General features: G+C 41.3%; 1 protein-coding gene across 4 annotated transcripts in view; it reads left to right on the top strand.

The window, feature by feature from the left end:
* The window catches only part of ryr2a (ryanodine receptor 2a (cardiac)), a 113357-nt gene that overhangs the window by 54653 nt on the left and 43969 nt on the right, over nt 1–14735 (top strand). For all 4 annotated transcript variants that reach the window (XM_042082563.1, XM_042082562.1, XM_042082561.1 and 1 more), the window contains 19 exons: nt 767–853; nt 948–1174; nt 1386–2214; nt 2524–2724; nt 2862–2967; nt 3554–3697; nt 5614–5887; nt 6018–6132; nt 6384–6516; nt 8088–8191; nt 9339–9474; nt 9705–9891; nt 10040–10151; nt 10537–10657; nt 12085–12254; nt 12393–12613; nt 13640–13730; nt 13829–13969; nt 14542–14705. In XM_042082563.1, the coding sequence (XP_041938497.1) occupies nt 767–853; nt 948–1174; nt 1386–2214; nt 2524–2724; nt 2862–2967; nt 3554–3697; nt 5614–5887; nt 6018–6132; nt 6384–6516; nt 8088–8191; nt 9339–9474; nt 9705–9891; nt 10040–10151; nt 10537–10657; nt 12085–12254; nt 12393–12613; nt 13640–13730; nt 13829–13969; nt 14542–14705 (3563 nt within the window). The remainder of the gene's footprint in view (nt 1–766; nt 854–947; nt 1175–1385; nt 2215–2523; nt 2725–2861; nt 2968–3553; nt 3698–5613; nt 5888–6017; nt 6133–6383; nt 6517–8087; nt 8192–9338; nt 9475–9704; nt 9892–10039; nt 10152–10536; nt 10658–12084; nt 12255–12392; nt 12614–13639; nt 13731–13828; nt 13970–14541; nt 14706–14735) is intronic.

Raw genomic sequence — 14735 nt, 5'->3', positions numbered from 1 at the left:
ACTAAGACTCTTTTCTCACCTGGGACAGAGTAAATTGCTTTATACACATGATAAAGATCAGACTACTGTATCTTTACTAGACGAGAAAGTATAATGTAGGCACAGAGTTACCAATTATATCATAAAAAAATCAAATTCAAATTCAATTTGGTTACATTTTCTTAAAAAGATAAGGACAACCTGAATAATAACACCAATTTGTAAAAAGGACCAGGAGAGATGAAGTCATGAGTTTCAGCATTGTAGTCTGCGCAGGAGCCACCCCCACAGTGACATCACTGCCACAGTGACATACCATTGGCTAGAAGTCCTTTAACACTTATGATGCGGGCGTGGTGGAGCAGCTGTAACGTCACTGACTGACCTTCTGGGTTTTTTTGTAAAAAAAAAACAAAACACGGTCTCCGTGGACAGCCTAGGCTCCAAAAACAGCCACAAAACAAATTGGGCCAACCTTGCCCATAAAACATAACAAACTGTTCCAGCAAATCACTGACGAGATGCGCGTTTCAATTGCACAGTGGTTTTAAGTTGATGACGAGACAACTTGAATGGGAATGTACGCATCCAAGATGCCTCTCTCACACCAGCCGATTATGCTAATTAGACTGGCCAATGATCTGTTCTTACTGAGACAAAGGGTACATGGTCAGGAACACGGGTCACGGATCAGTCACTTGTGTTCAGATATAACACAACAAGAAACAGTTCCATCCTATTTACTGCAATGTTTTTAGCTTTTGGTCCATGTTCTACATTTGACTAGGTCGAGCCCAGCACCAAGCTGTTCCCTGCAGTGTTTGCACAGGCCACCAGCCCCAACGTCTTTCAGTTTGAACTGGGAAGCATAAAGGTGAGGACACATTCACTCGCTCCTCAGGTATTAGCATCATACTTATTTTATTACCTAACAAATGTGTGACTATGTGTGTGCTTATTATTTGTAGAATGTGATGCCATTGTCTGCTGGCCTTTTTAAAAGTGAGCGTAAAAACCCCGTGCCACAGTGTCCTCCCCGGCTGCATGTGCAATATCTGACGCCCGTGTTGTGGAGCCGTGTGCCAAATGGCTTCTTGAGGGTGGAGGTAGCACGTGTCAGTGAGCGCCTTGGCTGGCAGGTGCAGTGCCACGATCCGCTGCAGTTCATGTCTCTGCACATCCCCGAGGAAAACAGGTACAAGGCCACCTGAAAGAAGAGATGAGCCTTTGAAACATATCCACAGCACTGTTTTTTATTTGGACACGATGGCCTGCAAATGATCTGTAGATAAAATGGGTCAGCTGAGTTTGGATCTTGTTAGTTTCTCCTCCTCCATAGAAATGATGGGCAGGCTGCACATATTCACAGCGTTGGGTTAAAGTCTGGCTGTCCTCTCTCCCCGCAGGTCGGTGGATATCCTGGAGCTGACGGAGCAGAGAGAGCTACTAAAGTTCCATTACCATACCCTCCGCCTCTATTCGGCTGTCTGCGCACTGGGGAACAACCGGGTGGCACATGCACTATGCAGCCATGTGGATGAGTCCCAGCTGCTGTATGCCATTGAGAACAAGCATATGCCAGGCCTGCTGCGGACTGGTTACTATGATCTACTAATCGACATCCACCTTAGCAGCTATGCCACGGCACGTCTCATGATGAACAGCGAGTACATCGTACCCATGACGGAAGAAACAAAAAGCATCACTCTCTTCCCTGACGAACAGAAGAAGCACGGGCTGCCAGGCATCGGCCTGAGCACGTCACTGCGGCCTCGCATGCGCTTCTCCTCCCCCAGCTTCGTGGGCACGGACAAAAGTCTCAGTGGCGACTGTTTCCAGTACAGCCCTGAGTTTCCGCTGGAGATCCTGAAGACCAAGACCATGGAGATGCTGACTGAGGCTGTGTGTGAGGGGAGTCTACATGTGCGGGACCCTGTTGGTGGCAGCACAGAGTTCCTGTTTGTGCCACTAATCAAGCTCTTCTATACACTGCTCATTATGGGTGTCTTCCACAATGGTGACCTGCGAATCATTCTGCAACTCATTGAGCCTAGTGTTTTCTCCAAGGAAGGCAAGGCCACTTCTGCCCCAACCCACACAGCTGAGGGTGCGACAGTTAGTGAGAAAACAGAGGCACTGAGGAAAGAAGGTGGTAAGGTTGAAGGAGAACAAACAACAAAGGTGCCCAAAGAAGGTCTGCTCCAGATGAAGTTGCCTGAGCCAGTCAAGCTCCAGGTAACGGAGCAGCATATTCAATCACACAAATAATTTAAATAATCACACAAATGCAGGTCAAGACCTCACAAGGAGCTACTGTATATCCCACAGTGAGAAACAGTGTTTCAGTGACCCTGATATACTGTCCATCTTTTAAACGATCTGTCTGATATCAGCTGGTCATAGGTTTATTATGATAATATGTCAAGTTATTTAGTTGCTTGTGTGAATGGATATTACTGTGAATGTGGATGTTACTTTTTGTGTCTATTAGTATTATTTAATTTCTCACAACTTCCTGCTTTTCTCATCTCTTATGTCTATCAGATGTGTCATTTGCTGCAGTACCTGTGTGACTGTCAGGTACGTCACCGGATTGAGGCTGTGGTAGGCTTCTCCGATGATTTTGTGGCAAACCTGCAAGACAATCAGCGTTTCCGGTACAACGAAGTCATGCAAGCGCTGAACATGTCAGCCGCTCTTACAGCTCGAAAGACCAAAGAGTTTCGCTCACCTCCCCAGGAACAGGTATGCATCTCTTAGTATGACATGACGCCATTAAAGGTTATGTGACTGCTGAAATGTGACTGCTGATGACGCCATTTAAGGTTATGTGACTGCCGAAGTGTCTTGTTGGTGAATGGGTTTACTTGGTCTTTTCTCAGATAAACATGCTGCTAGGCTTCAAAGATGAAAAGCAGGATTGTCCCTGCCCTGATGAAATCAGAGGGCAGTTGTTGGACTTCCACCAAGACTTAATGACTCACTGCGGTACACACACATCTGCATGTGTAAACATTTACACACACACGCACACACACTCAGACACACACACGCATTTTATGTACTTCATTTGATTTCAAATTACAAGTCATTTCATTAAATTCTCTGTGAAGTTCAAGTAGTTTAACATTTCATAATGGGTGTTATAGTGCAAGGGTGCCAACATTAAGATGCCAAAAACTAGAACAAATGTGTCCACAAGTCAGCAGTCGGGTACACACACACACACACACACACACACACACACACACACACACACACACACACACACACACACACACACACACACACACACACACACACACAGCGTAGGGGAAGGAAAGGGAAGGAGTGGTTAAAGGCCATACGATCTTGTGACTTCATTTACAGATTACTGTTAGTAGTTAGTGATGAAAATGTATTATCTCCTAATCTCTCTAATATCTCTTTTTATGAGACTTTATATAAGGATATTTACATATACATATAGATTAAATGCATGTTTATATTGACAATTCATTTGATTTGATTTATGTGTTGATTCAGAAGTGATATGAGAGAAGTATCATATCTCCTATATTTAATTTGGTAACAGGAATCGAGCTGGATGATGAGAAGCTTGGTGAAGTGGATGGAGATTTCACAATACGCGGTCGACTGATGTCCCTGGTGGAAAAAGTGAATTACTTGAAAAAGAAAATGTCTGATCTGCCTAAGAAAAAAAAAGTCAAAAAACCAAGTATGTGGAGCCCCCTTATAATCTGATCCTAATCACATACAGTAAGATAATGATGTATCCCAATTCTCAGCCATATTCAGATTGTGTGGCTTCTTAACTTTACAGTTATCCCACTGGATTGTTAGAATAAGAAAAGAAAATCAGTAACACTTTATTTTAAGGGGTCCTTGTTCCAGTATTTTAAGGGCTCCTTGTTCCTCTTGACACCCTAACATTAAAGGACATTACACATACACAGCACATTGTCTTCAGGATCTTCTCCAACACACATCCTCTACATACTTACAGCACACTGCCCCCACCTACCCACACACACACTACACACACACACACAGTCACTGCTCCACTCCCCTCCCGCCCACACACACATCTTCACTGTCATCACTCACATACATTACATACAGTACTCTGCTTACATACAGTCCCTGCCCCCCCCCCCCCCCCCCCCCCCCCACATACACAGCACATTATTTCATCAGGAAGCTTCTCCAACACACATCCCCAACATACTTACAGCACACTGCCCCCCCCCCAATACACAGCACATTGTCTCATGAGGAAGCTTCTCCAACACACATATTGCACACTGCCCTCTCCCCACATACACAGCACACTATCCCATCTCCCCTGTCATCCCCCCAACACACACACCAAGACCCCTGGCAGTTGGGTTAGCCCCTTGAGCCGTGGATCTGCCCAAGGTTTCTTCCTTGGTAAGGGAGTTTTTCCTTGCCCCTGTTGCTCTTGGGTGCTCCTTGTTGGTGCCCCCCACCCAATCCCAATCCTCCCCCACCTTTTTTATGCAGCCCTTGCCACTTAATCTACTAAACCCCTCTTCTACTGCACTCCCCCCCCCCCCCCCCCCCCTGACACCAGACATAATTTCACTGCATTTCTTACTTCCAGTAACTATATGCATGTGACAATAAACTTCCTTGTATCCTTGTATCCTTGTATCCTTGTAAAGGAATACGCCGATTTCTTGGGACTTTATTCACAGTATTCCCCAGAGTTAGATAAGTTGATACATAACCTTCTCTGTGCATATACATGTACAGTACTGTACGTACATGGAACTATGTTTTCATTCAGGCAAAGCACTGCTTCTTTGGGTTAGAAGAAGTAACACTGGAGCTTTGCAGGTGCTGCCTGTATGTATACGCTTACAAAAAGTGGCTGTGTCTCATTTGACATTGTTATTTGTATACGATGTAACTATACAAATCACAGCATGTAATAAATGTAGGAGTTCTTTTGTCACTATTGGGAGGTGTAGGCTATTGGAGCCGGACACTTCAAGGCACCTGTGCTAAGCTAGGCTAGTGGTGGGTGCGTCAGACCGAGTAACTGCATGCAGGGAAATGAGAAGATAAGAATGTATTGACTTATCTAACTCTGGGGAATATGGTGAATAAGCTACGTATAGTCCCAAAAAAAAACATATTTCTTTAATGTTAGGGTGTCAAGTGTCCCAAATTTCAGCCCATAGCCACTTTTTTCTTTCCCCAAATAGAGAGTATTGAATCAAGCACTTCTTATTGCATGTGTACTGATGATCTGTAGGTACACATTAATATATTATGTATGGACAACATAAATAAAATAAAGTGTTATCAGAAAATCATGTAAAATTGAATTAACCAGCTGAGTGTTTTCTCACTCCATACATTACATGTAAATAAACTACCTGAAGCTGAATAGCAGTAAGACTGAGCTGTTAGTGGTTGAAAGGCGCTCTAAATAAAATGTATTATTATTATTAAATATATCTGTATATGTACCAGTACATGTATGAATTACAAAATGGCTGGGGTCTGTACACTAGATGTTTTTTTTTTGTTTGTTTTTTTGCATCATGCAAATATTGGCAAATGGCTATTCTCTTTCTCCAACACATAGTACAATTTTCTTGGCAGGCACTCTTCAGCAGCTTATCTCTGAGACTATGGTGCGCTGGGCACAGGAATGTGTTATTGAGGACCCAGAGCTCGTCAGAGCAATGTTTGTGCTCTTGCATCGTCAGTATGACGGTATAGGGGGACAAGTACGTGCCTTGCCCAAGACCTACACCATCAATACTGTGTCTGTGGAGGACACCATCAACCTGCTGGCCTCTCTAGGCCAAATACGCTCACTACTCAGTGTCAGGATGGGTCGTGAAGAGGAGAAACTCATGATACGGGGCCTGGGGTAAATACTACCGCTTTGCCTAGAATATCTTCATCTTATGCTCATCTTATGCCCATCTTCTCCAAATACCACTGTACATTATAGAGATGAACATGTGATCTGGCTGATGTGAATCTGTGTTGTCCTGCAGAGATATTATGAACAACAAAGTTTTCTATCAACATCCAAATCTAATGAGGGCCTTGGGCATGCATGAGACTGTGATGGAGGTCATGGTGAATGTTTTGGGTGGTGGAGAATCAAAGGTAATGACTTTTGAGTTTTGTAGGCAGCCACATTTGTGATTATCTTACTTAAATTTCAATTTTCAACTCATTTTACTCTGACTGGAAATATTGGTTTACTCCTAAGCAGAATGCCAAATTAGGGAATGCTCAGTGAAGATTTCTCTGAGATTATTACTTTGTTGCATTCACAACTTTTTCTTTTTCAAATGTTTCATTTACTGGTAAGAGCAGCCTAAGTAATTTTATTCATATTTGTTGTTTCTATCAAGGAAATTACTTTTCCTAAGATGGTGGCCAACTGCTGTCGTTTTCTTTGCTACTTCTGCCGCATCAGTAGACAAAACCAAAAAGCGATGTTTGATCACCTCAGTTACTTGCTTGAGAACAGCAGTGTGGGACTTGGTAAGTCTTTTAATTGCTTATTCTTTGAGGATACCTACAGTACAACCTACATGTTCTCTATCTCTCACACACACACAGACACACATACTCACACACTACAGGGATGTAGTAGAGGCTAAATGCACATAAACACCGTTCGCACCTCCTGAATTTCAGAAATAGCTTTTATGCACCTCTAAATTGCGTTTATCCACCTCCTAAATTGTGTTTATCCACATTTACATAGCCTACCATTCTTAAACAATTCTAAATTAAGCTTATGTCGTTTTTCAATTGTCTCATATTGTTAGTTTCATATTGTTGAACCTGGCCTGCGCAACACAGTTCATCCATATGCTGCATTATGGTGTCAGTGACCAATGGTCTTGTGGTAGTCAGCATGAACGCATTATAGATTAGTCACACCGCATGTCATGTAGGCTAAACCAGTTTGGAAAATGAATGGATTTTTAAAATAATATACACCGGTTTCTGAAGTGTCAAGACCGCATCCCTCCTACTGATTATGCCAGAAAACGGCCTCGACTATAAGCCCAAAGTGAGTGAGCCCCAGAAACAATACAAAACTTTACGTTTTTGAGATTAATTTGGTGAGCAGTAGATTCATGCCACTGAGTCAACAAGGCACGGCGTTGACATTATTAGGTTACTTCAGACACAAAGTTGCAAAGTTGCCCTTTTTGAAATGCTACTGGCACAGAGATGTGTACAGCATTAGGTCAATTAACTTAAAGGTAGATCATTTTTTTCATTATTTCATTATGTAGTCTGTCTGTAAGATTTCATATTTCTTACTTTTTATGGTGATTGGGCCATTCTGACATACGTACATCCTGATATTTTTGTTCTCTCTTTATTATGATTTATAAACTTTATAGACTTCAACCATATTTATTCCTTCTGGAGTTAACAATGAACTTATATTAATGAAGGAATTTAATACTGATTGTGTGGCCTATAAGAGAACCCTAACCTACCATCAACTGGTAGCCTGTAGTGATGTGGTCAGGATACACACCGATATACCGTGGTCCTCCTTACCGGTGACCGTGTCGTGGTCTGCTTGATCACAGAATTTATAGTTTATCCACCTCTATTTTTTACCACTACACCCCGGTACACACACACATTGAAATGTTGCAATAAAATGTGCTACTGAACAAAATAGCATATTTGTGAAAGAATGGTCAGGTGTCCATTGATTAAATGCAGTATTGTATGATTTCTTACACAGACAAGAGTCTGTTTTTTTCTGAAAAAGAGGGCATTCAGGCTACTGGCAGCGCGTGTTGTACCATGAAACAGGGCCTTTACGGATCCTGGTTACAACATTTGCAATTGTGAATGGTGGTTGCATCTTGTGTCATGTTGTGTCATGATAAATATGCTTGTTGTTGATTGGCCTCTTATGGAAATACCCAACCTATAGCACACCTATAACATGCTTTCTGTATATCTGAAGAAAATTGTTGATAAATGTAGTGATTTTTGTATTGCTCATGCTCCAGTCATTGTGTGTGTGTGTGTGTGTGTGTGTGGTGTGTGTGTGTGTGTGTGTGTTTCTGCTTCAGCCTCTCCTTCTATGCGGGGTTCAACTCCTCTGGATGTGGCTGCTGCCTCAGTGATGGATAACAATGAGCTTGCTTTGGCCCTGAGGGAACCAGACCTGGAGAAAGTAAGTTTGTCTTTCTTTCAAAGTAGGGAAAACTTTTATTTAGGCCAAACAGTACATATAGCAGCTATATTTCAGACTTAAACGTCTCAAGAGAGTTGGGATGTTCACGTTGTGCTGCTTTCAAGGTGATCAAGCCTTTGGTATTTAGAGGATGCTCTTCAAAGCACTGCAGTCAATGCACCAGTATACATATCATTACCTGAATTATGCTTGTAACACTCAACAACAAATATTTGCACAAATGATGTGGTAATTTGTCATTGTATCCCTACTTTTGAAGGTCAACAGATTACATATTATATATATTAAATACATAAATATTTAATTTTTTGTAGGTTTGAAGGTTAATTGAAAATGAAAATGAAGGTTACTCCATTCAACTAAACCTTATAAACTATATATACATGTATATAATAATAATAATAATAATAATAATAATAATAATAATAATAATAATAATAATAATACTTTGTAAGTGCCCTTCAAGTCACCCTAGGACACTGTACTTAAAAGGTTATGGATGTTATAGAACAAGAATACACAGACACAGGGCAAAGTGGAAAGAAGACATTGTGAAAAAATAAACTGACTTATAAACTTAAACAACAACATTAAAGCAACACCAAAGAACTTTTCCTCTGTCGCACGCACGCTATTTGTTTATCAAGCAACGGCTTTGCAAATAACGATGTCCATAGACAAGGTAGAATATGTTGCATGATTTTATGAAAGTATGATGTATTGCGACAAGTCAAATTTGTAGTTTCTTATGTCTCATTCCATCGAACTACAGATCCGCTACCCGATCTGGCAAACTTAAATAGTGCGGTTATAGCCGATAGAGGGCCGCGAAGCGAATGCAGAAGTGCCGTTCACCCTGTTATGAGTTGATGAACCACAGAAACAATTTTGGAAACATTATTTTAAGGTACAAAATACTCTTTGGTGTTGCTTTAATAGTCTTGATTCTTTCTAGATAATTCCCCAATATCAAGCTAACTGCTGTGGACAGAAGGACAGAGTTTAATGGGTTATTAGATAGATTTCTAAAACAGGCTGACTTGTGGTGATGTATTTAATTAAAAAAAGTATTCAACAGACAGTGATGATGCAGTGTGTATAATAATGTGTGCATGTGCCACTCCAGGTGGTGCAGTATTTGGCCGGCTGTGGACTCCAGAGTTGCATGATGTTAGTCTCTAAAGGCTATCCTGACATCGGCTGGAACCCTGTTGAAGGAGAGCGTTACTTGGACTTTCTGCGGTTTGCGGTCTTTTGCAATGGTGATTGATCTTACAGTACATGTAAATAGATAGAGGTCAAATATGGATGTGTTATATGGATTTATTTCCATTTAGAAACCTGGTAATGACATTCTCTACCATTTCCCAGCTTTAACCTTGCTCTTCTGATGCATACTTAGTCAACGTTATATTTAAGATAGCTGTCCTGGGTCTAATTCTAAAGTGAATGCTATGGAGTGAATGCTTTCGTGTTGAATGCTTCTCCATAGGAGAGAGTGTTGAGGAGAATGCTAATGTGGTTGTGAGGCTCCTGATTCGGCGACCTGAATGTTTCGGTCCTGCCTTACGAGGGGAGGGCGGGAATGGCCTTCTGGCTGCCATGGAAGAGGCCATCAATTTCTCAGAAGACCCTTGTAGGGATGGACCCTCACCCATCGCTGAAGCTAGCAGAACACTGTATGTTCAGGCATTTTTTTTTTTTTGACATCAACATTCTAACCTGCCACCGTGGTCTCCATATAATTAAAATCAAGATGTTTTACCAGTGCCACAAGAATATATCTGATCCTCTTCCACTCTGAGCAGTTCTTTTATCCCTCTGCAGGAGTGATTCTCTGGAGGATGAGGAAGATGACACCATCCACATGGGCAATGCCATCATGACATTTTACTCCGCCCTCATTGACCTGCTGGGACGCTGTGCTCCAGAGATGCATGTAAGGGTGATGCAGCTCATTCTGCAACCCATTTAGGCATGCCTCAAATTTCTCTACATTCATTCAGAATTTAGGTAACAGGGGAGGGTTCTTGACGTATCCATTTCCTGCCTGTTGTAGTAAACTAGTGTAGAGTAGAAGTAGTGTAATAATATTAACAATGTGATGAGTGATACAGTATACACGTGCTTACAAAAATATAGCGGAAAAGTGTAGCGGAATGGATATCACTCAAGAAGATATGCTGTTTTCCTAAACTTATGTGAATAATAAAGAGACTTGATATTGATACTTGACTAGGAAGAGGGGTGTATGGTACCAATAGTTGACCTCAGCACATATGCTGGTTAGGAATAAAACCTAAGAGTTGATGTTTCTTTTTCAGCTGATCCATGCTGGGAAGGGCGAAGCCATTCGGATCAGGGCAATTCTGCGCTCTCTAATCCCCATTGAGGACCTTGAGGGTGTCATCAGTATCCCATTTCGTATGCCTACTTTGGCGAAAGGTGAGTCTTTGTGTTGATAAAGACTAAGTACCTCAGTCTAGGTATTGAGGTGTTCTAAATAACAGAACCAATATATGATAAAGATTCATTTACCATATATTCTAGATTCATTAGATACAAAGTGAAATATTTCAAGCCATTATCTTAATCTTGATGATTACGGCTTACAGCTCATGAAAACCAAAAATCCGTTTCTTAACATATTAAAATAAAAATATTATATTTGGTTCAGTAAACACAATCACAATCATGGGAAATACTGCTGAACTGATAGTTGTCCAGAAGACACTCATTGACATCCTCCACAGAATGCCATTGCTGAAAGTGTTCAGAGTGCTGTATCAAAGCATATTCATGGGAAATTGACTGGAAGTGAAAAGTGTGTTTGGAAAAGGTGTGCAAGCAACAAGGATGACCGCAGCCTTGAGAGAATTGTCATTAAAAGCCCATTCAAGAACTTGGGGGAACTTCACAAGGAGTGGACTGAGGCTGGAGTCTGCATCAAGAGCCAGCATGCACAGACGTGTCCAGGAAATGGGCTACAAGTGGCACATTCCTAGTGTCAAGCCACTCCTGAATCAGAGACCAGGTTAGAGCGTCTTACATGGGCTAAGAAGAGACAGAACTGGACCGTTGCTCAGTGGTCCAAACTCCTCTTCTCACATAAAAACAGAATTTGCATTTCATTTGGATATCGGGGTCCAATCAATGTCTCAATAGTCTAGAGGAAGAGTGGAGTTCAGTTTGATGTTTCCACAGTTAGTGATGTTCTGGGGTGCAATGTCATCTGGTGGTGTTGGTCCACTCTGTTTTATCAAGTCCAGAGTCAATGCAGCCTTCTACCAGGAGATTTTAGAGCACTACATGCTTCCATCTGCTGACAAGCTTTATGGAGATGCTGATTTCCTTTTCCAGCAGAACTCGGCACCTGCCCACAGTGCCAAAACTGCTAGTAACTGTTTTGCTTACCATGGTATTACTGTGCTTGACTGGCCAGACAACTTGTCTGGTCTGAATTGGCCAGATTGCCTCCATACCACGCCACATTGATGCAATAATTTGTGCCAAAGCAGCCCGAGCAACTATTGAGTTATAATCTATTTTAGATTAGTCAAATTAGTCAGATTAGTCCATTTCTTTTCAAAAGGTCACCATTTCTGTATTATAACCTCTTTATTCTAATATTTTGAGATACTGATGTTTGGTTTTCATGAGCTGTCAGCCGTAATCATCAAGATTAAAACAAAAATGGCTTGATATATTTAACTTTATATCTAATGAACTTTTTCACGATATTCTAATTCTTCTGAGACCCACCTGTATATTAAGATATTGGGTGTATTTGTCCTCACTTTGTAATAGTTTTTGGGTCCTGCTTTATATTTTGCAGATATTGACATGACTTTACTGTGAAATTTTACTTCCAGATGGATCAGTTGTTGAGCCTGACATGTCAGCAGGCTTCTGTCCTGACCACAAGGCAGCCATGGTTCTTTTCTTGGATCGGGTCTATGGGATTGAGGATCAGAACTTCCTGCTACATCTCTTGGAAGTGGGCTTCCTGCCTGACCTTCGTGCAGCGGCTTCACTTGACACAGTGCGTTTTTTTGTTATACTCAATTGTAACTTACTTTAAAGGTCCACAAGGCACTGTCATCCATGAATCCTCTCTTTGCTTCATTAAATTAGTTTGTCTCTCATGCATCCAGTCTAATGCTCCTGTCTTCTCTTGCAGCCAGCCCTGAGTGCTACAGATATGGCCCTAGCCTTGAACCGCTACCTGTGCACAGCTGTGCTGCCTTTGCTTACTAAATGTGCCCCACTGTTTGCTGGCACTGAGCCTTTTGCCTCGCTCATTGACTCTCTGTTGCACACTGTGTACCGCCTGTCAAAGGGCTGCTGCCTGACTAAGGCCCAGAGGGATGCCATAGAGGAGTGCTTGCTAGCTGTGTGTGGGTGAGTTCAGTTTACTGTAATACCATCTATGTAACATGCCACCACATTAGTGATACATTAATATGCTGATATACAGTATTTTAAAATGTTTTAACTTCATATGAGATAATGCCTTCATGCATCTTTTGGTTTATGTCTGCTTTAGGGCAACTAATGATTATTTAGGGCAACTAACAATTATTTTCATTGTCAATCAATCTGTTGATTTTCTTGATTAATCTACTAAATTAATGTCAGAAAATGTTGAAAAATGTTGATTATTGTTTCCCAAAGTGTAAGATGATGTCCCAAAGTGTCTTGTTTTTGGTCACACCCCAAATATATTCAGTGTTTTACTGTCATAGAGGAGTAAAGAAAGCTTATTAAAATATAAGATGCTTGCTAGAAATATGATTAATTGTATGGGTGATTTGTAAAAAATTAGAAGCTAGCTAGAATCACTCATGTGATAAATCAATTCTCAAAATAGTCTGCCAAAATTGAAAACAGATCAGTTAATCAATTAGTTGTTGCAATTCTTTTTATGAAATATGATTATTGAGGGGATTATCCAGATGTAATTATCTAAACTGATATCATTTTGATCAGATAGCAACAGTCTTATTTTAGCATCACCTTTTCCTGGCCTCTGGGTATGTGGCCCTGCTGCTGCCTCTGTGATTACTACTTTTACATGTAGATACATGCTATTACGTGTAAGTCTTTGCCTGAAGATGTGTCCCTCTTGACATGGCAGCAGACCAAGCTTGACTTATGTATGAACAATTACAGTGTAGTTTAGAGTCATGGCTTGAAGTCAAAGTAGGTGCTACACATTGTTGGTGATTGGAGGATGTTTCCCCCCTTTACTGTGCAGCACTTTAGGTACCTAGATGAAGCTAAATGGAACCCTGTGTTGTGTTTTGTAATATTACCATTCAAAATATAACAACCCAGAATCCTTATCTTTTATATCCACTTAATGAAAGTTTCCCTTCATTGTATGTGTGTGTGTGTGTGTGTGTGTGTGTGTGTGTGTGTGTGAAGGAAACTGAGGCCCTCCATGATGCAACATTTGCTCAGAAGGCTGGTATTTGATGTCCCCCTGCTGAATGAACACACTAAAATGCCCCTTAAGGTAAGAGAGTCCTCCTCAACATGTTTTGCCTTTTACGTTAGCACTGGCATTGAATAATAAGAAACTAATAAAAGAGTGGCTTTGATTGTGATCTCCAGCTGTTGACCAACCACTATGAGCGTTGCTGGAAGTACTATTGCCTGTCTGGAGGCTGGGGTAGCTTTGGAGCTGCCTCTGATGAAGAGCTACATCTCTCCAGGAAGCTGTTCTGGGGGATTTTTGATGCGTTGTCAAGGAAGGTAAAACAATACATTTAATTGCAGGCCCTTGGGAAACATGGGATGTTTAATGGAAATGCTAGACTTGTGTTTACATTTCCCCTCACTGTTCACAGCTCATTGGTGTGTGTTTTGCTACATTACTGGTCAAAAGTTTTGAAACACCTTCTCTTTTAGGTGTTATGTAGTAAGCAAAAAAGTTCCCATACAACACGTATGGCAACTCATTCAGGTCTGTTAGAAAACCATTCCCAGTGTCTAACATGGTCTAAGGTGGTTGAGGGAATGGCAAGAGTGAAATGCTGTCATCATAGCAAAAGTTGGCTGCTTTGAAGAGCCTAAAATAAAAAACATCTAAACAGACAGCTTTGTTTACTCTTTTTTTTGTTTACTACATTACCCTTATCCCACATCCGTTAATTCATAGTTTTCAGTTTTGCTCTACAATGTAACAATAGTAAACATTGTTATAGTAGTAAAAGCCATAAAAGAGTAGGTGTTTCAAAACTTTTGACTTAAGCTAAGTTTTCTGTAAAAGGGGTGGTGCTCTTAGTGTTTATATACCTGTGCACTGGCTTTGGTGTGATCCTCAGAAGTACGAACACGAGCTGTTCAAGTTGGCGTTGCCCTGCCTAAGTGCTGTGGCCGGAGCCTTGCCACCAGATTACATGGAATCTAACTATGTGGCCATGATGGAGAAGCAGTCCTCAATGGATGCAGAGGGAAACTTCAACCCCCAGCCAGTCGATACTTCAAAGTCTGTCTGTTTGTCATTAAAAACTAGTTT

This window comes from Alosa sapidissima, chromosome 24 (genome assembly GCF_018492685.1).
Source record: "Alosa sapidissima isolate fAloSap1 chromosome 24, fAloSap1.pri, whole genome shotgun sequence".
Lineage (NCBI taxonomy): Eukaryota > Metazoa > Chordata > Actinopteri > Clupeiformes > Clupeidae > Alosa > Alosa sapidissima.
This window is presented reverse-complemented; position numbering and strand designations above follow the sequence as displayed.